The sequence below is a fragment of the Nothobranchius furzeri genome, chromosome 2 (genome assembly GCF_043380555.1).
Source record: "Nothobranchius furzeri strain GRZ-AD chromosome 2, NfurGRZ-RIMD1, whole genome shotgun sequence".
NCBI classification, from domain to species: domain Eukaryota; kingdom Metazoa; phylum Chordata; class Actinopteri; order Cyprinodontiformes; family Nothobranchiidae; genus Nothobranchius; species Nothobranchius furzeri.
This window is the reverse complement of record NC_091742.1, coordinates 6314695-6342305: the sequence shown is the minus strand read 5'-3', so window position 1 is coordinate 6342305 and position 27611 is coordinate 6314695. Positions and strand designations below refer to the sequence as shown.

Below are 27611 nucleotides of genomic sequence, written 5' to 3'. Positions count from 1 at the left end.
ATAAATTAGTGTGTGGTTTGTGTTGGGAGGACGGGGGGCAGGCCCAGTTTTACAGCTCGGGAACAGGACTGAGCCCGGCGGTGCTGGATGCTAGCTTGGCTCTGTTTGTGGATGTTCTTGGTAGATGGAGGGAGAGATTGAGGTGACAGCAGAAATGATGAATGAGTGAACTTCTTTACGCTGTCCCTCTTTTCCCGTGACTTCATGCTATGATAATCAGTATAGATCTGTATCCGGCCTCAGATAAGGTTGATGGTTTAGTCATAAAAACGGTAAAATCACAGCTTCACTCCCCTCTCCGCCCGTTTGCTTCCTTTAGCTCTCTTCCATCAAGTGGTTTTATTTACTTTCTGCAGTCTGAGAAGAACCTGGCTCTGCTCTAAGCTGGATCTGGTTCTCTCACTGCAAAGCAAAGCCCCTCTCAACCCCCTCTAGCTGTCTGCCCTATACCTTTGATTAAATTTTTGTTCTGTTCTGCTCTTTTCTCTGTTTTTGAAGCCCAGCGTGCATTTCAAATGGATTTCCCTGAGAGGTGTTGCTCTCTTTGCCTTTTCATCTCTCAACACAGAAAAACTCTCATCATGAAACATGTTTAAGAGAGAGGAGGGAAAACCAACATCCAGGTGCTTGCTGGGTGTTTTGGATTTCTTTTGTCTCCATATCAGACCTTTCTACCCTCACATACCTCCACCTTGAATACATCAACACATCCTCATGGCTCTACAGCCTTCTTAACTCATTTTTATGCACAATTATTTTTCTCTCTGCATAGTGATGACTGTTTTGAATTTAGTTTCACTGTTTTTTTCTACTTTTTGGACCATTTCTTTGTACTTTGACACACTGGTTGCATATCTGTGCTGTTCTTTGAATCATCTAGTCACATTTGACTCAGCATGCATGCTTTAATTTGGTCTTTCTTTGATCCTTCCCCATCTGAAGGCTGCAATCAAAAATGTCCTGCTGCGTTGTTTTAAAATGTTAAAGCAATTAAAGATGGCAGAACAAGAGCAAAACACACTGGTGGTGTATGACATGCATCAAACGATATGCTTCACGTGTATCCAGTTGAGATGGCATGGCATCTAGCAATATTTTTCCAAAATGGATCCATTTCTAAGAAGACCAATTTTCTTTAGTATTCCCTCTGTTAGCTTGGACATCCGGGCTCCCGTGGCAGCTCTTCTCTGCTTTTTTAGCAGCGCTGTCTGTCCTTGTCAGTCAGGTGGATGATTTATTTTGGTTTGTTGTGAATGACATGATAAATGACCCGCACTTGTATAGCGCCTTTCAGAGTAAGGACTCCAGAGCGCTTTACACTACAGTGTATCATTCATCCATTCACACACTGGTGGGGATGAGCTACGATGTAGCCACAGCTGCCCTGGGGCGCACTGACATAGGCGAGGCTGCCGAGCACAGGCGCCACCGGTCCCTCCGACCACCACCAGCAGGCAAGGTGGGTTAAGTGTCTTGCCCAAGGACACAACGGCAGCATTCTCTGTCCGGAGCCGGGATCGAACCTACAACCTTCCGATTTACTGGACAACCCGCTCAACCTGTTGAGCTACTGGTCAAATGTCAAAAGTAACAGTATGTTGTATTGTTAACCTAAACGTAGGATTGATTGCAGCATGATGAAAGTAGTGTAGGACTCTTAGTTTATACTCGTAAGAATTAATCCTCTCTAAATAGCACAAATCTGTGGCTACTTAACATGAATATGTTCCTATCGTATGAACTCTGGATATTTTTAAGACTTTACATAATCCAAAAACCTCCCTAAAATATTGTGCTTTTAGGACTTACCCTATTGGAGGCCATTGTAGACATTTCTGAAGATATTCTTTCAAAATGAGTTACTTTATTTTCAGAAAATATTGGTCAAGTGAACACAGATACAAATGTAGCTGACAGTGCGCCCTGCAGTGTTTTGGGCTTAAAAGATCAAATAAATAAGGCATTTTTTTCTAAATAATTGTGTTAAATTATTGTAATTTCTGTATTAGCCAAAGTTATTGAAACTTTTTAACTGATTTATCGATCAGCAGTAAATGAGCCGTCTCTTTTCGTGTTTCGTGCTTTTTTGTGTGTATGGGTCTAGCCTCGTGACTTTGAGGATTGATTTATATTTGATTACTTTGATTTATCCCAGTAAGATTGTCAGAGTAGAACTGAAATGTCACTGAGGTGGGAGGGGCTTGTTCACATATTGCACAGAATATGATGTAAAGCTACAGTTGAGAAGCTTAAACTTGTTTATTTGATTTGCATGAGCAGAATGACTGTTTGAAGGCTGTTATCATATTAATCATCCTAACTCCATTTCGACTGCAAAAACAAACTTGCAGTGATAACAAGCAGATCAAGTAAACAGACAGTGCCAGCAGCCAGGCAGTTGTCCAGAAGACGTATTCAGTTTACGCCAGGGTCTGGAAAATTGAAGGGCTTTCCAGAAACTTCTCAGAAGGCTTTATTCAGCAGGATTCCTGCTTTTTTAGCAACATTGATTCATCGTGGTAAGAGCGAAGGAGACAGAGCAGAGGAAATGTTAGGTGGGCTTTGAGCCAGAGCATTGCATCATGAGAGAACAGAAACGTTCTTCTGTGTTCGTGTGTGAGTTTTGCTGAAGGTGTGTTTGTTTGCTTACTTTGCTGCCTAGCCAGGTTTGTGTGTCGGTCAACAGGTGACAGACAATAGCTGTGGATGTTTTGTTCATCTGACCTTGACTCTTTGAGGTATTTTCATTCATATTATGCATTAGCTTTATGATGCTAAACCTTTTCTTCATCAGATGATTTTTATTTTTATTTTTTTGCCTTTCCATAGTCATCATGCACAATCGGTCATGCACAATTAAACTTAAAAAGAAGCCTAATACTAAGTAAAAGGTCGCTACAACAAAAAAGGTCACACACTGTACTATTTCGTTGGACCGCCTTTAGCTTTGATTACGGCACACATTCTCTGTAGCATTGTTACGATACGATTTATTTCCATCCAGTGTTGCATTAATGTTTCACCAAGATCTTGCATTGATGATGGTAGAGTCTGACCGCTGCACAAAGCCTTCTCCGGCACTTCGTCTTCGTCTTCGTCTTCCTCCGCTTATCCGGGTCCGGGTCGCGGGGGCAGCATCCCAACTAGGGAGCTCCAGGCCGTCCTCTCCCCGGCCTTGTCCACCAGCTCCTCCGGCAGGACCCCAAGGTGTTCCCGGGCCAGATTGGAGATGTAACCTCTCCAACGTGTCCTGGGTCGACCCGGGGGCCTTCTGCCGGCAGGACATGCCCGAAACACCTCCCCGGGGAGGCGTCCAGGAGGTATCCTGACCAGATGCCCAAACCACCTCAACTGGCTCCTTTCGATCCGGAGGAGCAGCGGTTCTACTCCGAGTCCCTCCCGAATGACGAGCTCCTCACCCTATCTCTAAGGCTGAGCCCGGCCACCCTACGGAGGAAACTCATTTCGGCCGCTTGTATCCGCGATCTCGTTCTTTCGGTCATTACCCAAAGCTCATGACCATAGGTGAGGATTGGGACGTAGATCGACCGGTAAATCGAGAGCCTGGCTTTCTGGCTCAGCTCCCTCTTCCCCACGACAGATCGGCTCAGCGTCCGCATCACTGCAGACGCCGAACCAATCCGCCTGTCGATCTCCCGATCCCTCCTACCCTCACTCGTGAACAAGACCCCGAGATACTTAAACTCCTCCACTTGAGGTAGGACCTCTCCCCCGACCCGGAGGTGGCAAGCCACCCTTTTCCGGTCGAGAACCATGGTCTCAGATTTGGAGGTGCTGATCCTCACCCCAGCCGCTTCACATTCAGCCGCGAACCTACCCAGCAAGAGCTGAAGGTCAGAGCTGGATGAAGCTAGGAGGACCACATCATCCGCAAAAAGCAGAGACGAGATTCTCCTGCCACCAAACTCGACACACTCCACACCACGGCTGCGTCTAGAAATTCTGTCCATAAAAGTGATGAACAGAACCAGTGACAAAGGGCAGCCCTGGCGGAGTCCAACCCTCACTGGGAACAGGTCCGACTTACTACCGGCTATGCTGACCAAACTCACGCTCCTCTGGTAAAGGGACTGAATGGCCCTTAACAGAAAGCCACCCACCCCATACTCCTGGAGCGTCCCCCACAGGGTGCCCCTGGGGACACGGTCATAAGCCTTCTCCAAATCCACAAACCACATGTGGATTGGTTGGGCAAACTCCCATGCCCCCTCCATCACCCTTGCAAGGGTATAGAGCTGGTCCACAGTTCCACGGCCAGGACGAAAACCACATTGCTCCTCCTCTATCTGAGATTCAACTATCGATCGGACCCTCCTCTCCAGTACCTTGGAGTAGACCTTTCCAGGGAGGCTGAGGAGTGTGATCCCCCTATAGTTGGAACACACCCTCAGGTCACCCTTCTTAAAGATGGGGACCACCACCCCGGTCTGCCACTCCCTAGGAACTGCCCCCGATGACCACGCAATGTTGTAGAGACGTGTCAACCATGACAGCCCTACAACATCCATAGCCTTGAGATACCCAGGACGAACCTCATCCGCCCCCGGGGCTCCGCCGCTGTGTAGTTGTTTGACTACCTCAGCAACTTCTGCCCCCGAGATCGGACAGTCCATCCCCAGGCCTCCCAGCTCTGGTTCCTCCTCGGAATGCGCATTGGTGGGATTGAGGAGCTCCTCAAAGTATTCCTTCCACCGTCCGACTATAGCCTCAGTTGACGTCAGCAGCTCCCCATCCCCACTGTAAACAGTGTGAGCGAGTTGCTGCCTTCCTCTCCAGAGGCGCCGGACAGTTTGCCAGAACCTCTTTGGAGCCGATCGATAGTCTTTCTCCATGGCCTCACCAAACTCCTCCCACGCCCGAGATTTTGCCTCGGCAACTGCCACTGCTGCACCCTGCTTGGCTATCCGGTACCTGTCTGCTGCCTCCGGAGACCCACAGACCAGCCACGCCCTGTAGGCCTCCTTCTTCAGCCTGACGGCTCCCCGAACCTCTGGTGTCCACCAGCGGGTACGGGGGTTGCCACCACGACCGGCGCCGGCCACCTTACGACCACAGCTAGCAACAGCCGCCTCGACAATCGCAGAGTGGAACAAGTCCCACTCGGACTCAATGTCCCCCACTGCTCTCGGGACGTGGTCAAAGCTCTGCCGGAGGTGGGAGTTGAAGACCGTCTTGACAGGTTTTTCTGCCAGGCGTTCCCAGCAGACCCTCACTATGCGTTTGGGTCTGCCAGGTCTACGCGGCATGTTCCCTTGCCATCTGATCCAACTCACCACCAGGTGGTGATCAGTTGACAGCTCCGCCCCTCTCTTCACTCGGGTGTCCAAAACATACGGCCGCAGGTCAGATGATACGACTACAAAATCTATCATCGACCTGTGACCTAGGCTGCCCTGGTACCAAGTGTACCGGTGGGCATCCTTATGTTCGAACATGGTGTTCGTTATGGCCAAACTGCGGCTTGCACAGAAGTCCAATAACAAAACACCGCTCGAGTTCTGATTAGGTGGGCCGTTCCTCCCAATCACACCCCTCCAGGTCAAGCTGTCATTGCCCACGTGAGCATTGAAGTCCCCCAGCAGGACAATGGAGTCCCCTGATGGAGCACTATCTAGCACTCGTCCCAGGGACTCCAAAAAGGGTGGGTACTCTGAACTGATATTTGGCCCATAAGCACAAACAACAGTCAGGACCCGTTCCCCGACCCGAAGGCGCAAGGAAGCTACCCTCTTGTCCCCCGGGGTAAACCCCAACACACAGGCAGAGAGTCTCGGGGCTAACAAAAAGCCAACCCCAGCCCTCCGCCTCTCACCCGGAGCAACTCCAGCAAAGTAGAGTGTCCAACCCCTCTCCAGGTCTCGGGTTCCAGAGCCAATGCAATGTGTCGAGGTGAGTCCGACTATATCTAGCCGGTACCGCTCAACCTCTGCCACAAGCTCCGGCTCCTTCCCCGCCAGCGAGGTGACGTTCCATGTCCCAAAAACTAGTTTTCTTGTCCGGGGATTGGACCGCCAAGGCTCCCGCCTTGGTCTGCCACCCGATTCGCATTGCACCGGACCCTTCATGTTCCTCCTGCGGGTGGTGGGTCCACAGTTGGACGAGCCCATGTATCCGGTTCGGGCTGGGCCCGGCCGGGCCCCATGGGCGAAAGCCCGGCCACCAGGCGCTCGCTCACGGGCCCCAACCCCAGGCCTGGCTCCAGGGTGGGACCCCGGTAACCCTCCGGGCCGGGTACTCCGACTCTTCGTTTTAACCGCCATGAAAGATCCTTCGAACCGTTCTTTGTCTCACCCTTCACCTAAGACCAATTTGTCATGGGAGACCCTACCAGGGGCACTAAGTGCCCCAGACAACATAGCTCCTAGGATCATTAGGGCACTCAAACTCCTCCACCACGATAAGGTGACGGTTCTCCGGCACATCCCTAAGATTCTCATTGGGGTTATGGTCTGGACTCTGTGGTGACCAATCCATGGTGATCATGGTGTCTCATGCTCCCTGAACCACTCTTTCACTGTCTGAGCCTGATGAATCCTGTCATTGTCATCTTGGAATATGCCCGTGCCATCAGGGATGATGGAATAACCTGGTCATTCAGAATATTCAGATCCTACATCTAGACCTGACCAACTGCAGCAACCCCAGATCATAGCACTGCCCCCACAGGCTTGTACAGTAGGCATGATGGGTGCATCACTTCATCTGCCTCTCTTCTTACCCTGATGCACCATCACTCTGCAACAGGGTCCATCTGGATTCATCAGAACAGTTTTTCATAAGGGGTTGGTCCTTTTTTAACCCAGTTTTAGTCATTTCTCCAGTCTCCTAAGATGTTTTCTCTGCTTGATGCCAATGATCTGGCCCTTCTCAAACAGACTAACATCTTTTCCATGACCACCAGATGTGTCTTTCTGCATGGTTGTTTAAGAAATGAGAAGCAGCTCATTGCACCAGATAGGGTTAAATAACTTGTTGCCAGCTGAAAGATGCAGTAATTATCCAATCGGAGGCTCCTTCCTGTTTGCTTAGTTAAATCCAGGTGACGACTTTTTTTTCCTGGACTGTTTATAAAAATGATGATAAAAGGATTTTGATGATACTAAATTAACTTTTCGTCACATCAATGTTAACATCAAATTGATTAAAATAAAGTACAGAAGCATTATCTTGTAAAACAAATAATAAATCTTGTGTTCATGGGATTACATTTGTGTGCATGCTCCAGTTGGTGTGTAAACTAATGTCATGGTGAGGACTGGCATGGTGCATTTCCCTCCCCCTGACTTCCCCACACCTCACCCCCATTAAGCTCAATTTGTTGATTTAAAATCCTGTTTCTGCAACACAGAACAACGCAGAGCAACTTTAGAACTTTGTTCTAATTAAGGTCTTAATTAAAATGTAGTTTAACTACTCACAGTACTTTTTATGGTTGAAAGGCAGGGGAAAAAGACATGAAGACTCCCAAATTTTTTTTACATGTTAGCTTAGGCCTAGTCCACACGTAGCCGGTTTTTTTTTAAACGAATATCCGCCCCTCCAAAAACTTGCATCCACACCACCTCGTTTTAACAAAAAAAAACTCTGTCCACACATACTCGGATAAATACGTTGTTAAGGACATGCCAGACCTGTAGGTGGCAGAACTTCCCCCGTTCTTAACCTCGTCCTTCGTCTGTGGTCTTCCGCAAGGAGCAGTAATTCTGCTTGCAAAAACAAACAAGCAAAAAGCGCTTGGACAATTGATGAAGCGAGCACAGCTCTGAGGACATCCATGATGCTGGCTAGTGTAAACACAGGTCGCACACGTGATGTCAGCAATTTTTGTTGCGGAAAGTGACGTTGCGGACCTTAAAACTCCGGTTTTATCTGTCCACACGCAGACACCCAAAACGGAGAAAACGCAGGTCTTCACTTTGGCCGGAGTTTTTAAAAAGATCCGTTTTCGTGTGAAAAAACTCAGTTTTTGTGTGGATGACAGGCCAAAACGTAGAAAAATATCTAGGTTTTGGCAGATCCCCGGCTACATGTGGACAGGGCCTTAGTTTACTCTTGATTGCAAGTCTGGAGACTTGGAGAAGAAAACACACCAGACTGAAGCCCTCCAATAATGGTTAAAGTGTTTTGAAGGAGGAGAACAGAGACGACGTCAAAAGAATGTTTAGATGAAGAGGTCTCTGTCTGCATTTAGCAGCTTTTAACACACAGCGTGTGTTTTACGCCGCATCACTTCAGCACGAGTGTCTGCACATACGCGACAGTTCTTTGAGAAGACCGAAGTTGTCCGACTAACTGATCTCGACAAAAACTCATCAAAGATCTCAACTTGAGAAGTTCACGGTGATAGAGATCTGAAGGCGTCAGCTCGGGAGAACACAGGAAGCAGAGCTGGAGTAAACATGTGATGGATCGTGACCTCGAACAGCCGGGGTCAGTCCACTTATCAGCGCACCTCTGCCTCAGACAATATTGATCTTTAATTGTTGTTTTGGGGTCAGAGGTTATCTGTGATCTGCAACGTATAGGTCACTCCTGAGTTTCAGGTGAGTTTCATGGGGTTGAGGTGGAGGAAGTAAACTTTACCTTGTGTGTCTGTTGGTGTCTGTCCAGCTGTGAATTATCAAATTCATCCCACATTTCTTTGTTATACTGGCTTTAAAACACTGAAAAAGTGATTAACTCAGTCTTAAAGCTTATAAACATTTCACAAAAGCATCTCAAAATTCATTTTTTTCTTTTTAGGATGCGTCCTAAATTGCCTCCAGGCTCAGAGCCCAGTCTGTCAGTACAGTCAGACCCTGCTGGTTTATCTGTGAGAGAACTTCCGTCACTCTGATCCTGAGCCAGAACTCACCGATCTGTACTCTAAGCACCAACGTCTCACTATTCCTATTCAAGCGTAAAGGAAGGAAGGATGTCAGGAGAAAAGGTGGCGGAGCCGTATTCTATGACTCTTTTGCATGTTTTTTTTTTTTTTTTTTTTGCCTTTTCCCCCCCAGTAGGACATCTGTTTCCTGTCTGCAACATGACACCAGTGCCAGACTGGGCTCTACTACACTTGAGGTGTATGCGTGCTTTTGTGGGGTTTATGGTTAGCTGCTGCGCTAATGCACATAGTCATTTATGTTGGTATAAAGTGGACCATGTGGTTGAATCTTATTCAAATATGATATAACGGTCTGATCGCCCAAATCCTTTGGGAATTTCTAACTTCTACTTTGATAAATTTTGTAGAGTAATTTTTTGTACAAGGTGCAGTTTTTTTTAAATGAATGTATAACTGCACTTTAGTAAAACTGCTGTTTAGGTAAAGTGAGCCATTTCTGTACAACTGGGTGAAAAAAGCAATCTCAAATTGTTCCTAACAAATGGAGAGTCACAAAATCTACTTGAGCTTTTTAAAAAAGAGAAAATATTTGATAAACTATTATTATTATTTAGAATTGTTCTAATGCTTTTGGAGTTAGACAAAAATACACAAAAGAACTATGTAAATCCATACTAAAGTATACTTTTTTGTGTGCAAAACTTATGTAATTATTGCAGCCCATAGCTGGAGTTAGCTACCAGGATATTACATATGTCTTTAAAACATCTCATTTAAACACTTTTGTAAGATTTAGCTCCTTAAATAATCGTGAACTGTATATTTCTGCTCAAAATATTATTCCACTTCCTTTTCTCGTACAGGTAAATACACTCACCTAAAGGATTATTAGGAACACCATGCAAATACAGTGTTTGACCCACTTTCGCCTTCAGAACTGCCTTAATTCTTCTGGGCACTGATTCAACAAGCTGCTGAAAGCATTCTTTAGAAATGTTGGCCCATATTGATAAGATAGCATCTTGCAGTTGATGGATATTTGTGGGATGTACATCCAGGGCACAAAGCTCCCGTTCCACCACATCCCAAAGATGCTCTATCGGGTTGAGATCTGGTGACTATGGGGGCCGTTGTAGTACAGTGAACTCATCTTCATGTTCAAGAAACCAATTTGAAATGATTGGAGCTTTATGACATGGTGCATTATCCTGCTGGAAGTAGCCATCAGAGGATGGGTGCATGGTGGTCATGAAGGGATGGAAATGGTCAGAAACAATGCTCAGGTAGCCCGTGGCATTTAAACCATGCCAAATTGGCACTGAGGGGCCTAAAGCGTGCCAAGAAAACATCCCCCACACCATAACACCACCACCACCTTCATGGATGGATCCATGTTCTCATTCTGTTTACGCCAAATTCTGACTCTACCGTTTGAATATCTCAACAGAAATCGAGACTCATCAGACCAGGCAACATTTTCCAGTCTTCAACTGTCCAGTTTGGTGAGCTTGTGCAAATTGTAGCCTCTTTTTCCTATTTGTAGTGGAGATGAGTGGTATCCGGTGGGGTCTTCTGCTGTTGTAGCCCATCCTCCTCAAGGTTGTGCGTGTCGTGGCTTCACAAGTGCTTTGCTGCATTCCTCGGTTGTAACGAGTGGTTATCTCAGTCAAAGTTGCTCTTCTATCAGCTTGAATCAGTCGGCCCATTCTCCTCTGACCTCTAGCATCAACAAGGCATTTTCGCCCACAGGACTGCCGCATATTGGGTGTTTTTCCCTTTTCACACCATTCTTTGTAAACTCCAAAAACATCTCTGTGAATGCATGTGCGTATCTCCCTTGTGGAGCGGACGGAGAAGTATAAATCAGGCGTAATGCTGTGACACAAACAATGAGAATACTTCAGAAACTGAAGAAGATACTCATCTTGGCTTTTCTGTCTTTAAAGCCTTGAACAATTCTTGATTAGATGTCAATTCCATCTGAGGAGTGGAGAAATATCTGGATCAGACACCTGAGGGACGTAGGGAGTGCATAGCAGCAAGGAAACCTTCATGAAACATGAAATATAGTATTTATTTTGTAGATGTGACTGCTTTAACTCTCTAAGCAGAGGAAACATTACTCAGTTCCTGGTCCACTTTCTCTGGTGTCATTTAGACATCATGTATAAAAATGATTGTTGTTCATTCAGAAAGATCTAAATTAAGGCAGTTTTTCTTGTGTTGGCAACACAGTCTAGCAACACAACGCGGTTATGTCACTAAAAAAAGAAGATGGTTAAATGCAGTTAAAATATTGTGAGTCAAATAAATAAGAAGTACTTTAATTTTGAGGATCAAAGAACATTTACCTCATAAAACGGGTTGATGGATTTCTGGGTGGTCCTCCACATTAAGGTGCTTTTATTCTGAGCACTGGTTTCTCATAACTCACATTTGTGAGCTTCGTTCTAAAAATAGGTTGTAGTTTTTAAAACTGGTATAGTTACTTTTAAAGATGTTAAACACTCATTTAGTCAGTACATTTGCAGTGATCTAGTAGGAATGAATGCCTTGTAAGTCGTACTCTGGGGAAGAAAAACATTGGTGCACCATTTCCAGGAACTAGAAGTGACCCACATCACAGCTGAGCCCAGACGGCGGGTTTTAGGGTCGTATTTCCTGATGTTTGCACATTTTTCCTCGGACTGGATAACAGTAATGCGACTCTACCGCTATGTTTTAGCTCCACAAATGGCACAAGCCTAGAGGAGTTCTGCCGTGTGGTGAAGTTGCTAATGCTAACGATTACTTCTGCTAGTTGAGATATTCTCCGCTGTTTGCTGGACACTAAACCAACTACAGCCTTCCACGCTGTGAGTCAAGATGGGTGAGCTCATGAATGTTTGGTGACAGTGTGACGCAGATCTGTCTGGATTTTCAAATCCTAGAGTTTCACCGTTTTAGAATCCACATTAATTTTGGGACTGGTCCTGAAGATATCATCACCCTGAGGGAAAGCCGAGTTAATTACCCCCCACTCTTACTTCCTGTCCTCCTGCCGCTATGAGGTGGTAATGTGACTCAGAGTTACAGAGTCAAGTGTTGTATAGGCCTGCCTTCTTTCAAATCGGCACAAAGCCCTGTGGGAAAATAAAGCCTTACAAGGGACACACTTCTGAAAACGACAAAGTCCACATTCTGGACAAAGAAGATAGATGGTTTGAGAGAGGAGTAAATGAAGCTGTCTATGACTACGTTTACATGCAGCCAATATCCGGGTTATGATCGGGTTAAGGTCGGTATTCGGGTTTCTGAGTTGATCAGAATAACCCGTTTACAAGCATAAATAGAAAGAGTTACCTCTAACTTGCATAACCCGATTTAAATGCGGACGTTGGGGTAGCGTCAGGACGTATGGACTACGTCCAGATGCAATATGCGTCATTTCCGGTTCTTCCTGTTCCGGTATCCGTGAAAACAACAACGTGTTTCCCAGTTCGGAAGAGATAGCGACCGCGTTTGTTAGCGCTTTAGTTTCCTCGTCACTCCGAAAGTGTGGTGCTGTGCTGCGACTCGCCATGTTGCTCCCAACTTGTTGTTTACTTCCGGAGTTCTGGCGCATACAAGACGTCTCGCTACTCAAAAAGACCAAGATTCCTTGCGAACAGAGCATGCGCAGAACACACGCTTTGATGGGGATATCCCGATATGCGTTTACACGACCAAACATTTGGGTTAGAAAAGGGTTACCCCAGGTGTAGTAACCGGGTTTTAAAAACCCGGTTATGAGCATATCCGAGTTTCTGGCGGTGTTTACACGGACCTACGGAACTGGGTTATTGTGAATATTCGAGTTTTAAAAGGGTTACTGGCTGCATGTAAACGCACTGTATGTCAAACGTGAAAACCCGACTTTAAATAGGGGAGGGGGGGCTTGAATTTCACCTTTCCAGTACCTATAATGCAGCTTTGAATCTCATTACTAAGCAGTTTCAGTCGAGGTCACACCTTCCTGCATCTAATCAACACAACGACTCCCTCTCAATAGAGGCCAACGACTCATCAGGGGATGGAGAGGAGGGGTACTCCGAGTAGTTTCTGCTCGTTAAATAACAGACAGCTACAGCTGATAAGCTTCACTTTCCCATATTCTAGTTAGAATGGATAAAGCTCCTCGGATGAGAGTCTTCAAGAAACCAAAGAAGTCCAGTTGCCTTCATTTGAAACCTTTGGATTACTATGACCTGGATGACTGAGAACCTTCACCAGCATACAGCCTTGTGTTTTTAAAGGCCTGTGAGCTACATCTTCTGTTCAAGGGCTTCTGTTGCTGTTAGAAACCAGAATGATGGAATAAAAAGAACGAACCAGAAGAAAAACGTAAGCAGGATGATGATGATGATGATTTGCTGCTGGCTCTTTATGTTATGGAAGATAAGTTGTGTTTTAATGAGCTGCTTATGATTTATCTTTTTATTATTACCAGGCTCTTTAGAGGATTTGTATTACCTTGAAATGATTGTACTGAGGCTATTATTTGATAATTAGAATCATTCCCAAAAACAGAACGAACTTATTAATATATTAAAATATGAAACAGTTGCAAAGTATCTCTCTAAATATGCCTGACTAACTGGTTGTGTGGTCCCAAGGACCAGAAATAATGGCTGTACCTTCCCGCTGTGCTGTGCTTCATTGGGTTTGCCAAATGGTCCAGTGGCTGAACGCAAATTGAGTTATTGTCCAACTGGGGATAGCTACAAAGTGTGTGTCCTCCGTGATTTAGACAAATAAATGATTTTATTTTTACAACCTTTGTCCTTTACTTCACTCTTCTACTTAATGAGTGACAGAGCTGTAAAAAAATAATCTTGTTGGTGGTTCTGAACCACCTAAAGTACAGTCCAGCATGTGAGTCGTGAGTCTTTGTTTCATTTCCTAATCAGAAGCAGCAACACGTGCCGGTTCTGTTAAGCATCTGGACCTTCAGTCGTAGCAGCAGGTGTTTATTTTTGAGACTGTTGTAAAAGTGTCAGTTGCTGCCTTTTGTGTCTGGCACTTTTCTCCCGGCTGCTCTGTCTTCCTGCTCTCCTAACCCTCGAGGACATGCTTCTGCATCTGTTGTGGCTCAAGTCTGCACACACAAGGGGTGAATCGGGATATACAGTACAGGCGGCTAACCAGACAGAAATTCTCCACAGAGAGTGAAGTGGAAATACCCCAGTTTGGATCCTTACCTTCAACTGTTGACCCAAAATGTGCTCTGAAGACGGTATATCCTTTGCACTTGTGTGTATTTGTGTAAGAAACTCTTGCTGGCCCCAAATCCCGACTGGATATAGGAAATGTTTATAGCTGTCTTAGCTGTCCTCTCTTTCGCTTGATCACAAACAGCTGCTGCAGGACACAATGGTACCACCTGTTTTGAAGTCTAACTTGGGATCTGGTTCTAATAATAGCTGATAGAATGTATTTAAACCACTCTGCTGGGGGGAGGATCACAATGGGGGTTTGGACTCCGTAGGAGAAGCAGAAAGTGTCTGTGGCTTTGGTTGCTTTTAGTTCTGGTTTAGTTTGGTTTATTCTTTAGTTTTGCCATTATTTTTTCTCGGTTTGGTTGTTCACCATATTCACTGTGTGCTTGTGAGTCTGTTACGCCAGTTTGTTTTCGTCCCAGTGACTCATCTAATACTAGTTTACCAATTACCAATAGTATGTCCTTCAGATAGAATACTCTCATTGTTTTCTCTCTGTTTTGTAAGTTCATTGTTTTTGTTTCTGTTGTGTAGGTTTTAGCAAACATATCTCATAACCAGCTGTACTGGTCATTAGTGAACATAAGGAACTGGCTAGCTCTCATAATTAACCTAAATCAAGCCAGCCTTCGAGTAACACAGAGCAGTTTCCTGCTCCTCTGCCCTACTGGTTGAAAGTGGAATTACAACTGTTGTTAGAAAAACCTGCAGCAGCCTGCTGTAGCTAGCGCTAACAACAAGCTAACACTACCATGAGCCAACTAATACTAAAATAAACCACAAAGTCAAAAGTTCCACACCGATGGTCAAAAATATTATTACTCACAAGTCCAGTAGCAACAAAGCCAGGTCACCATCAGTCCGTGGTTTTGTAAACTCCTTTAGCTTCCTCAAGCTAGTGTAGGCCACACCTATGTTCACTCTGGTTTTAGCTCATTCTTCTTCTTCATCTTCTTCTTTGTCTTGACGAACTGAAAAAGCTAACTGCTAGCATAAAACTATTTATTGTTACTTTAAATGACCGTAGAAACCATTAAAATGGTAAACATTCAGTCAGTTTTACAGATGTTGAGCAATGAATTATTGTGCATGTCGCTAAAGCTAAGTGCTAACAGATCATATAATCCTTACACCATTTCATGAAATCAGCATTACATTCTTATTTCACACTGGAAGCATCAGCAGAGCTGGACATTTTACTGGCGAGCTTGATTGTGGTCCAGTACACGCCGGGAAAGTCTTGGCCGCAGAACAATTTCCTCACTGTGCTCCTCAAAATCCCTCGAGACCTCAAAGTTCACAGTTTGTTTAAGCCACCCGCCATTGAACCAAAAAGAAGGAAATGATATCACGGTTTGATGTCATGTATGATGTTCTTTCTCTCCACTGCCAGGATTAAAGCCATGAAAAACACACTTTTGCACTTCTGCAACGATGCAGGGAGTAAATAAGCCATCATGTCACACATATTGACTTAATCTACATAGATATAAAATTGCATTGCTGTAATAGTCTTTTATTTTGAAAATTACCTGGGGTTTTATGCAGGAACAGTGTGCGATTTCCTGTCTAGCCTTATGTTAACTGTAGAAATTGACGTGACCCAGAAGCAGCATGCGGCGTGCCGCTCCTGAGATGTGCCTGAAAATTGCCGCATTGCGGCTGGTTTGAAACACCCCTATAATGGATTCTATTTGACGCAGTGATGTTCCACTGCCATTCCACACCGCTGATGCTAAGCGGTTACCGATATTTGATCAAAATAGCTATAACTCCATCATGCTTCAACACAAGATGCTTTTTGATTGACATTCCGAAATGAAAGGAGTGCTTTGAATGAACAGATTTGGAGATTTGGGCTCATTGCATCTCCAGTGTCTTTTGGACGTCTAAACAAAATTTAAACTTCCTAAAACTTGTTCCTCTTCAAAAACTCACTTCTTGTGACCTTTTTTGATAGTTTTTGCACCATTCATCAGACAAAAAATAAATCAGAAAACCTCTTTGCAGTAAATTATCTACTTGCAAAATGCGTATTTCACAAAGCTTGTACAAACTCAAGCTCAAGTCAAAATGCTTTATGCATTTCTAATGATAAGAGTGATGACAGACTCGGGCTGACCCAGACCTTGCTATCATTATCTCTCTCCAGAACTGGCTGCTGATATGACCCAGCACTCTGTCAACACACAGTAAAAAAGAAAAATATGCTTTGCTTTCTGATTCCCAGGCAATCTCCCCTACTGCTTTTTCAGCTCGGCGATCCTTACGTTACCATCAGTTCTCTCTCTCTGTTGAATGCAGTGAGGTATTGCTTAGTCTGAAAAGCTGTTGGTTGTAATCCAGTCTCACCCGTGATTTCTATAATCACCTGACAATGACAGAGCACAGGAGCTCCTTTGATAGATAGTTTACACGTGAGACAGGTGGTAGTGTTTAGCTATGATAAAGAATAGAGTACGCCTTGTATTAAATCATAGAGCACATAATAACTCACAGATGCTGAAAACATCTGCTATCTAAAGCTGTGTTCTTCTTTGTTTGGAACAACTTGTGATTTTATTCAATTTTTCTCATGTTTACATAAAAGCCAGAGTACGATAGATAAACCAGACATATGGCCAAGGTTAAATTATCACAATGTCTGATCTTTGCTCTGTCTTGCTTTTGATTTCTTAGCTCATAACAGGTCATTTTAAGTCGAACTACACAACAAAAGTCTCACAGTCTGTGGCTTTAATAATCCTTTAGATTAGAAACATTGGAAAAAGGACATACAGCAGGTAGGTATGTATTCATTTCACCACCACACTATCCTTATTCCAACTCTGTTAGTGCTTAACTCCATCAAAGACATCCATTCATCAGAGTAGATGCTTTCATTGGTGAATTGATCTGATTCTTTGTGTAGTGGAGGGAAATGGGGAATGGTTTAGGTAATTAGTTATATTTAGGACTGCATAATGAAATCTTGAAATATTTCTTTTTTTCTTAAAAATGGGTCATATTTTTGTTCTCGGTTGATTGAGCAAGTTTAAGTTCCTAATTTATGGCCTTACGCCTATTTCACACTGGAAGCATCAGCGGCGTGGTACGTTGTTGCTTCAGACAGGATCAGTTATAGTCTATGGCAGGGGTTCCCATTTCCGGGGTCGCGACCCCCCCGGGGGTCGCAATACGCCCCTGCTGGGTCGCGAAACAAGGCTCTTTACGGCAGTTCAATTTGCGACCGACGGGTTACTTTGCAGCGCCGCGGTAAACACGTTTCTTCTGAACAACTGAAATATTCCAAAAAGTTTTACGGTAATATTGTTTGTATGCAATATGAAGCGCTGTTAACACAGATTAGAGACAACAAACAGAAGCCAACTGATCATGCAGCAGCAGACTCAGAGAACAGCGGGGGTCCGCCTTCCACATCTGAGGCGGGAGGAGGAGCCCATAAACTGCTGCGCAAGGCGCAGCTGAATCAGCCTTCACCTAAATTTCGCAGGTATCGAGAGGAATATATCCAGTATGGATTTACGTGCACTGTTATAAACGAAATACAATACCCCCAATGTGTATTGTGCACTGAGTTGCTTGCAAATGAGAGCTTTAAGCCTGCAAAAATGCTCCGACATTTGAAGACTAAGCACTCCTCATTTGCAGCTAAACCAGCAGACTTCTTCCGTCGAAAAGAGAGAGCATTTCAAAGCCAAAAGAAAGTTATGACCAACCAGAAAACAATCTCTGCAAAAGCTCAAAAGGCATCATATGAGGTGGCATATTTAATTGCACAGGCAAAAAAAACGCACACAATCGGAGAAATCCTAATAAAACCTGCTGCCATCGCAGTGAGCCAAATAATGCATGGGGATAAACAAGCCCAGGAGCTGAAAGCGGTCCCGCTGTCTGATGGGACAATATCCCGGCGCATCACAGAGATGGCGCAGGACATCAAGTGTCAGTTGATTGACAGAGTCAAGAGAGGAAAATACGCTTTGCAGTTAGATTAATCCATAGACGTCGCAAACTCTGCACAGCTGCTCGTTTTTGTCAGATACAGTTTTGATGGAAAACTTCACGAGGACATGCTGTTTTGCACCACACTGTCAGCAAAGTGCACAGGTGAGGACATTTTCACAGAAATTGATCAAAAACTGAAAGAGGAGGGGCTGTCTTGGGATGAATGCATCAGTGTGTGCACAGATGGTGCTGCAGCAATGCTGGGGAAAAATAAAGAACTTAAAGCAAGAGTTGTACAAGTGGCCCCACACATAAACTTTACGCACTGCATTATCCACAGAGAAGTTCTGGCGAGTAAATCGCTAGACCCAGAGCTTAAAACGGTGCTTGAGAGTGCAACAAAAATTGTCAACCACATAAAATCCCGTCCTCTGAACACAAGACTGTTTGCTGCTCTCTGCAACGAAATGGGATCAGAGCATCAAAGTCTGCTTTTCCACACAGAAGTCAGGTGGCTGTCACGGGGAAACGTTCTCAGGCGCTTGTTTGAGCTGCGGGATGAGGTGCGCCTATTTTTGTTGGAGCACGGATCTCACCTTGCTGCCCACAGCCCATCTGACTGATCCTGACTGGTTAACAAGGCTAGCATACTTGGCTTGCATATTTGACAAGCTGAATGGGTTAAACACATCACTACAAGTTGAAAACGCAAACATCATGTCACTGAATGACAAAATTAATGCATTCAAAAGGAAACTGGATCGGTGGTCTGCACGAGTAAAAACGGGCTGTTTTGACATGTTTCCTGAACTGGAGGAGTTCATGGAGGAAAATGATTTGTGTGTTAACACCGTTAAGGGGTATATCACCATGCACCTTCAAACCCTCTTGGATCACTTTATCAAGTTTTTTCCTGAGGAAACAGCTCCAGAAAAATATGACTGGATAAGATCCCCATTCACCGTAACAAGCACACATCATTTGTCATCCGACATTGAGGACGCACTGGTTGAACTGTCAAGTGACCGCACCTTAAAGAGTGCTTTTAACTCAAAGATGCTTGCTGAGTTCTGGATTTCAGTTGAGAGACAATATCCACAGCTTTCTAAGGCTGCGATTGACATTCTGATGCCGTTTGGCTCCACATACCTGTGCGAAAAGACTTTCTCAACCCTCACATATATTAAAAATAAATACAGATCACGTCTTAACGTGCAGGATGATCTTCGAGTGGCCATCTCTAAAATTAAACCCAGAATGGATTTACTCGGCTCCAAGCATATTGCCCACCCATCTCATACATTCTGAAAATGTGAATAAGCACGGAAACAAAGTTCCTCTGTATTACATTGTTTGTGACTTTGCATGAGTTTTTTTTTTTTTTTTTTTTTGCTACATTGAAATGAAAGCACTTTTCCGTTACCATTTTTTTAAGATTTCATCAAGAATTGCATTTGTTACAAACATTTGTAACCCGTTTAGGAGTGTTGTTTTAATATGTTCTGGAAATGTTTACTCAAGGGAGGCAGAGATGCATGTCCATTTGTTGCCATGGCAATGCTGTGTATGTGTGAGCGTGTGCAGGGAGGGGGACGGGAGAGAGTAAAATTAGGGAGAAAGTGTGGAGATTGTTGTGGCACTGAGTTGCTGTCACTTTAGAAGCTGAAAATGAACCAAAATTCTAACTGACTGCCTTGTTCTTATCAAAACTGCCAAGGATTGTTACATGTTAAAGTTTGCACACAACAGCAAGAATGTTTTCAGAGTCGCCTTTTACAGTTTTCAAATGTAAATTCGTGCCATATTTACCTGTTGAGGGTTCTAAACCTGTCTATTTGAGTACACTTATTAAAGATTAAGTTCCACGTGTGTGTTTAATTATTTCACTCATCTCCAGGGGGTCGCGAGACTTTGAAACTGTTAATTTATGGGTCACGGACTGAAAAGTTTTGGGAACCCCTGGTCTATGGGGGTGTTTCAAACCAGCTGCAATGCAGCAATTTGCAGGTGTGTCCCAGATGCGGCTTGCCGCGCAGCTAAGGTTGTGATCAGATTGTATTTTTGTTGCGTGCCGCTTCTTCGACACATCAATTTCCACAGTTAGCATAGTGCTAGACAGGAAATCACACACGGATGTAGTCTAAAAGCTGCTGTAATTTTCTAAATGAAAGACTAGTACAGCGTTGCAGTTTCATATCTATGTAGATTACGTCTATACGTGTGACCTAACGGCTTATTTACTCTCCACATTGTTTGAGAAGTGCAGCGGTGTGTTTTCATGGCTTTAATCCTGGCAGTGGAGAGGAACAACATCATAAATGACATCAAACGGTGATATCTGGGGTGGCGGTGGCACAGGAGTGCTCGCCCCGTAATGATAAGGTTGCAGGTTCGAGCCCCGCTCAGTTTGTCGCTATCATCGTCTCCTTGGGCAAGACACTTAACCCCCCTTGCCTGCTGGTGGTGGCCGGAGGGATCGGTGGCGCCAGTGCTCGACAGCTTCGCCTCCGTCAGTGCGCCCCAGGGCAGCTGTTGCGACATCGTCGCTTCTCCCCACCAGGGTGTGAATGTGTGTGTTTGAATGACTGGTTGTGTTGTAAAGCGCCTTAGGGTGTTCCAGGACTCTCGAAGGGGCTATATCAAATACAGGCCATTTACCATATCAAACGTGATTCCTTTGTTTTGGTTTAATGGCGGATGGCATAAACAAACCGTGATCTTCGAAGTCATGAGGGATTTTGTGATCTTGCGAGTGCGGCAAAGACCACAGTGAGGAAGTCGTAATGGACCGCACGGATCGTGTGACTTGATAAATGTGACTTGTAGCGTAAAAGTAGTTGTATGCACCAAGATACTGTTCTGGGTTGCTGATCTCCGAAAGCTACATAAGACTAAAGGTCCATTTTGAATCCAGATCGATCTGATTCAGTCCGATACAATCAAGCAAAGACAAAAAGTCATAATTATGTTTTGATCAGTGCATCATGCATTTCCCACATTCCAATGGACTCAAATGTTTCCAAGTGTTGATTTTATTAACTGCCTTGCTTTGACCAGTTGTAGCCTTCTGCTAAAGATAACACCATTGTGTAGAGCGAGCTTGACATGCATCAGAATGTTCTTGTCGAATGCTGCTGCCTTTATGTCTGATTAGGTCCTTAAGCTCTCTGTTCCTTCTGTTCTCCATATCAGCGACAACAAAAGACTTGGGTCTGACTGTTTACAGGAGATACAGTGACCTGAGCAGCTGCATGTCCCATTGAACGCCCTGCATCCTGTGACCTCATGACACTGGCACGAAGAAGTGAGTGTAGGCGGGTGGCTTGGTTTGATGATTCAGCGTCGAGCACATCATTGTTGTCCCGTTGTTGAACATCAGATAAGGATGAGCTGTGCTGATTTCAGCAGTGGACCGGCGTCTCCCACTTCCGGCCAGTAAAGACGTAACTGTACTGTCATTAGAGCATTAGAGCTTGTGTAGCTAACATCTGTGTGAGGTCTGAATTCCAACTGAGTGTCCTTCTCACTGATTGCTATGACCTAAATTGTCAACAGCTGCATCTATTTCTGTCACTTCATGTATATGAATGATACCAACTGTGTTTTCATAGACATGTGTATGGAGAGGATTTGGTATAAACAGCTGGGGTTTCAATGATGGCTGTGGTATAGTTAAGAGTGATTCCTAGTCTAGGGAGTCTATACTTATGTGCATTCATTTGCATTTGTGGGTGTCTCACAAAATGAGATGTGTGTTATCCTTTGAAATGGGAGATGTATTCAAAAGGTTGCTGCTAAATTTAGGGTAGAGGGCTGAATAAGGCAAGGATAGGGGTTTTCTCATCGAGTGCATTTCCAAACCAGTGATTCTGGATGTATTAGGAGTGTGTTTGCTTAAATGGGAATTATGCTGTCTACTTATATCCGTCTTGTGTTAAATAAATACAACTTTAAAACAAGCTTCCTATGCCAAAAGGCCTTGCCAATTCAAGCGCATGTGTTGTCCCTAAACTCATACAGGAAATCTGAGACCACCTGTGAACTATTCAAGCTCAAAAGAAACCAGAAAATGCCGTGCTATCTGTTATATCTCAAGATTTGAGGTGTGATTGTGAAAACTGTTTGAGGAAGCCTTTTTCACCAGAACTAGTATGTTCGAGTTTGTTATCTCATGCAGAAATGTACAGAAAACATGGAGGTATCCCGTGAATTTGACTATAGAAGTGTAAGAAGTGTATTTTTGTTTAAAATTGCAATGAAATTTGTTTCATTCTTTTTCTTCTGTCACTGAAACTCAAAATATATTTTTGCATCCTGACCATCCAAATGTATCCATCGTTCAACTAATCTGTCAGTCATTCTGTTCATCCGTTCTTCTCCGACATGCAAGGTTGTGTAACAGCAGCAAGTTCCAGGAGGGAACCCCAGATGTCCTTCTCCCCAGCAACACTCTCCAACTACTTCTTGGGTATCCCAAAGCATTTCTTGGCCAGAGTAGATGTATAAACCCTCCAGATGGATCTGGATCTATCTCAGGGTCACATCCAAATGAGGAATGCCCATAAAACCTCTCAACAGTCCAACGCAATGCCCTCCTTGCTGTAGACCAATGCTGGTTCTGGAGGGCTGGCGTCCAGCATGTTTAGTGTTTTTCTTGCTTCAACATGCCTGATTTCAATCAGTGGGTGATTAAAAGGCCTCTTCAGAGCTCGAGGAGCTGCTGAACAGGTGACTCAACCACTGAATCAGTTGTGTTGGAGCAGAGAATCAGCTAAAACATGCTGAGTACCGGCCCTGGAGGACCAGGATTGGGCACCCCCTGCTGTAGACAATCCCCATCTGCTGGTTCATCTCTTGCTTCAAAATACCATCATATATGTAAAAAAAAACATTGGAGAATCAGCTCCTCTAAATCCAAGACCATGGTCTCCATAGGAACCTCAGCAGGTCCACCATTGGACCTGAGCAGTTTTGTGTCTTGCCAATCACAGTGCTCTATAGGTTTGTTGGGCCAATCAAAGCGGTCTATCGTTTTTTTTTTTTGTGTGTGTGGGACGATGCAACAGAGCAGAACAACTAAGACGGTGGTGGCTTGTTTGAAACAGATTTGGCACCAACTTTGGACTATTTAGACTTGGGCTTTTCTTTAAGTCAAGTTCAGATAGAGGCACTTAAGTCTGTTATTTAGAAAAAAGATATATTTGTGTCTTCAACAACGTATGGTGGACTGCCCCAATGACTGATATCTGTAGCGGTGACATATGTCACCTTGTTTGTTGTCCAATAGCACACGGAGACAGTTTTAAAGTCATTCAAAGATTCCACGACTGAGATCCGCCAATGGGTCGAGGCTAGATTATATATTCACATAATTATGGTGGATTGCCAGGCTAATTAATCACGGTTAGACATCAAGATCACGGAATGTCCATCGGAATGGTTAAATATATTATCAGCATGCAAAACATGAATGTATGACACTTGAGATAACTATAGCCTGTGATGTTTTGTAGTCCACGAAGAGCTTTGTTATGCTGAACCTTGACGTGGGGATGAGGAAAAGTAGTCATAGTAACAGAAACATGCAGGTTTATGTTGCCAGTTCAAATGACTGCACCACTGTGTTGAGAAAAATCTGATTACTTGTCTTGAGGGTCATTTCTGTCCAAAATAAAGTGTAAATTTGTGACTTTTTTGGGAAAGTGAGTCTACCAGTCATGTCATATTAGCTGATTTAGTTCCTACTTATGTAGTCAAAGTTTCTAAATAATGGAATAGAAATGCTGAAACAGGCAATGCTCCTCTACAATGATCACAGGTGCAGTTGGTTATAACCCTTCCAAAGTACATTCACACGCACATGACTAACCCTAATAAAGCAACAGAGTCCTTCAGGTTGTTTAAACTTACATGAAAAGAAGCAGAACCAGGAAAACCCCGTAGGCCAGACCTCGAGTCTCTTGGAAGAGTTCACATTACTGGTGAACTAAACCCGATCCACTCTATGTATACAAAACAACAATGAGTGGGTTAATTATACCCCCCCGACATGTGTGCCTTCAGCCATGAAGGCATGCGAGGATTTAGGCAGGTAGAGATTTACAAACCTGTTGATTCTCTTCAGCTAAAGTTTAGATTTTTTTATTTTGGAGCTACACAAACAGGTTGGTCAGGTTAGTAAGATGAACGCTGGTACACACAAGGCTGGTGTAGTCACACACACACACACACACACACACACACACACACACACACACACACACACACACACACACACACACACACACACACACACACACACACACACACACACAAGCCTAATAAGATGTTTTCATCTGAGGGAGAGGAGGGAAGTTTCCACAACACCTTCAGCCTCTGCCCTGTTCACCTCACATGTTATTCTGCAGGAATGCTATAACCTAAGTGTGTGTGTGTGTGTGTGTGTGTGTGTGTGTGTGTGTGTGTGTGTGTGTGAGAGATTTTGTTGTGAAAAGCAGAAGAATTGTGTGTGTGTGTATTAATTGAATTTAGAGCTTTAACTACTAGTTTCATGTCATAAAGTAGGCTGTGTGCTGATTAAAACCAGATGCTTTTGCCCAGACTTTCGACACCACGCCAGCACATTATCTCACTGACATTATTTTTTCTTAAAACGGCTTGAACCTATTTAAAGAAACACATCTCTCAAGATGTTTTAGCATTCTGCCATATAAGCACGTGTTTTCTATTTTACAACAAAAGTAACCCTCATTCACCGCTTTTTTAATTAGCTGACAGTCTCAACTTCGTTTATTGCAATCTTGGATGACTTAAGTGTGCATGTGCACAGTTTTACAGTTCCTCACAACTTTGCTTTTCTTCTCCAAACAAGTTGCACATCATTAAGGGCACCACTGCAAAAGCACTATTATTAGCTACTAATTATACCAAACCGTACCACTTTAATTGCTAAGCGCTTTCAACACAGCATTACAGCCAACTAAAGCGCTGCACAGTAAAAACAACAAGCTAAATAGTCACAGTTCAAAAAGGAATAAAAGCCAAACAGGCAACTATAAAATACACAAATGTGAAATTAAGCAATCAGGATGGAAAGGAGGAAACCTTGTAGGCCTAATACTAAAACCAGGTGTAAGAGTTAAAAGCCAAGAAGAAGAAATTACTTTTTCTGTTTCAATTATGAACTAGTTCTGTAATCATTTTTGTCCGTCTTCACACCCTGCAGCTTTGGAGGCAAAAATTGTGCAAATAGAATGTAAGAATGGTCTTCTACCCCGATTACCTGCATTAGCCGGCAAGAGAAAACCGACCGGGAAACACACGTGTCAGAGAAAGCCACACAAGTTAACTTCACGCTGCAAATTAGCATGCATGAACTCACCCATCTAGGCTCAAAACCAAGACTGTTGTTTATTTAGCATCCAGGAGAGAGCATAGCATGCCTCTGCTAGTAGAAGCTAACAGTTAGCATTAGCAACTCCACAACATAGCAGAACTCCTTAAGGCTTCTGTTATTTCTGGAAATAAATCATCAACGTTGCAAAGCGATCAGAGGCAGTGGAAGAGTTGCGTTGCTGTTAGCCAACCAGAGGTGAGATGTCCAAATATTATGAATATTAATGAGTAAGACTACAAAACCTGCTGTTATCTGACCCCCTCTCCTCTGGGTAACTGAAACAGGAGGGCCAGAGCTTTTTTTCCCAGAGATCATCTCGCAAGGCAGTAGAGACCTCCGCAGATTTATTGAATAAAAACAAGTGAATGAGGACTTTAGGCATATTTTGCTATCTGTTTAGCATGTAACACATTATGTTTGGATTTCATAATAAAAGAAAGATCTATACATCATTTGTGTGTCAAAAAGTAAGTTGGTCAGTCAGGAATATTGCATTATGGCTTTTGGTAGTGGTAGGGTTATTATTGTTATTATTGTTTTGATGCACTTCTTATAGTTTAGTCATCAAAACGGTTTGTTGTCACAAAACTGCACCCTTCAAGGTTTCTTCAGAATATTTCTAGTTTCTGACTATTGTTTTAATCCAGGAAAGAAAATAAAAACAGTAATTATGTTGAGGATTGCTCAGGGACTTCATTACCAAATCATCAACAAAGATTAGGTTGTTCATTTTTGAGCCAAACTCCTGAGAACAAGCATTAAAACATCCCCTAAACAACGCTCAGAACATTTAGTGCCCCTCGTGTGTTCTCATAAAGGTTAAAGCATGTTTCAGTGCAGTGGTCAACAAATGGCAAGCAAAAGCAGCCTTGTGCACACACACACACACACACACACACACACACACACACACACACACACACACACACACGCACGCACGCACGCACGCACGCACACACACACGCACGCACGCACGCACGCACGCGCACACACACACACACACACACACACACACACACACACTGGTCTGTAGAGCCTAGTGAAAACAAAGCCAGGCTCTGCCAGTGTAAACATGGGTCATTGTTATGAGCGCTCTCTCCCACCTCGTATCTTCGCTCCCCGTGGCGATCCTGGCCTCTGAGTGGTGGAGCTCTGGCACAGGCCTTGCTTGGGTCAGTTATTTTAGGAATTGTGAGAAATCATTTGCCCCGCATTTATGCGACCATGCCATTACAGCATACAGACTGCATGGTGTGATTTATGTGCTGGGTTTTGCTCCCTTGCACTTCTTCTTCTTCCCTTTCCTGGCCAAGTTTAACTGCCTTGCCCCTTTATGAGGCATTTGCGTGCATTTAGGTCAAGAACTTTCAGCTTTTTGACGTTTTTGTTATTATTTTTAGAAGAAAAGCAGTCATCATTGCACCAAGTTCCCCAAACACTCTATAGAATAACACGAATCATGTTTATGTAGGGGTAATAAACTCATTTGTGCAGCGGTGGGTATTCAATTTTTAGCAAATGTCTCAATTATGTCCTATATTTGTGAAAAAAACATGTGTGTGTGTTGGAGTGTGCCGCCTCTCAGCTGTGAACCTTATCCACATGTGCAGCCAATTAGGACCAATCAGAAAGTTGTAACCAGGGCGTGGCAAGAGGAGTAGCGTGGCAGTGGGGGACGTTTATGACCCATGATTAGGGGGTCAGACTCATGAAGGAGAAAAGGGGGACAGCTGCCGAGGCTGCTTCCTTTACTTCTACATGTTTGTTTATTTAGTTTGATATATATATATATATATATATATATATATATATATATATATATATATATATATATATATATATAGCATGTGTGTATACATAAAGAGAGAGAGGACATGATGGTGCGGTTTGCCACATGACCTGATATAATTACAGAGAGGTAGTTAAATGTGATAATGTATGTTTTTACAACTGGCTGCATATCTGACTCTATTGCTTTGACTGGATTGCAAAACGAATGATTTTCTTCTTATTTTCAGATCCCCATCCCCCACTTTTCCTCGTCAGTTCTTGGTGAACAAAAACTAAAGTTTTTACTAGCTTTGGTGGCTTGCTTGTGTTAAAATTACATCAGAAACTTTTCTTTCTGTTCTCACTGTAGAGTAATAATGTCATTCATCAAAATGTACTCCTTTTTTATCTC

General features: G+C 43.8%; 1 protein-coding gene across 3 annotated transcripts in view; it reads left to right on the top strand.

Annotated features, from left to right (window-relative positions):
* The window catches only part of LOC107377641 (protein eva-1 homolog A), a 97790-nt gene that overhangs the window by 54285 nt on the left and 15894 nt on the right, over positions 1-27611 (top strand). Inside the window, exon 2 of one of the 3 annotated variants that reach the window (XM_070543461.1) lies at positions 8764-14102. The exons of the other annotated variants lie outside the window; for them this stretch is intronic. Within the exon in view, the coding sequence (XP_070399562.1) occupies positions 14087-14102 (16 nt within the window). The 5' untranslated portion in view covers positions 8764-14086. The remainder of the gene's footprint in view (positions 1-8763; positions 14103-27611) is intronic. 3 annotated transcript variants of the gene reach the window in all.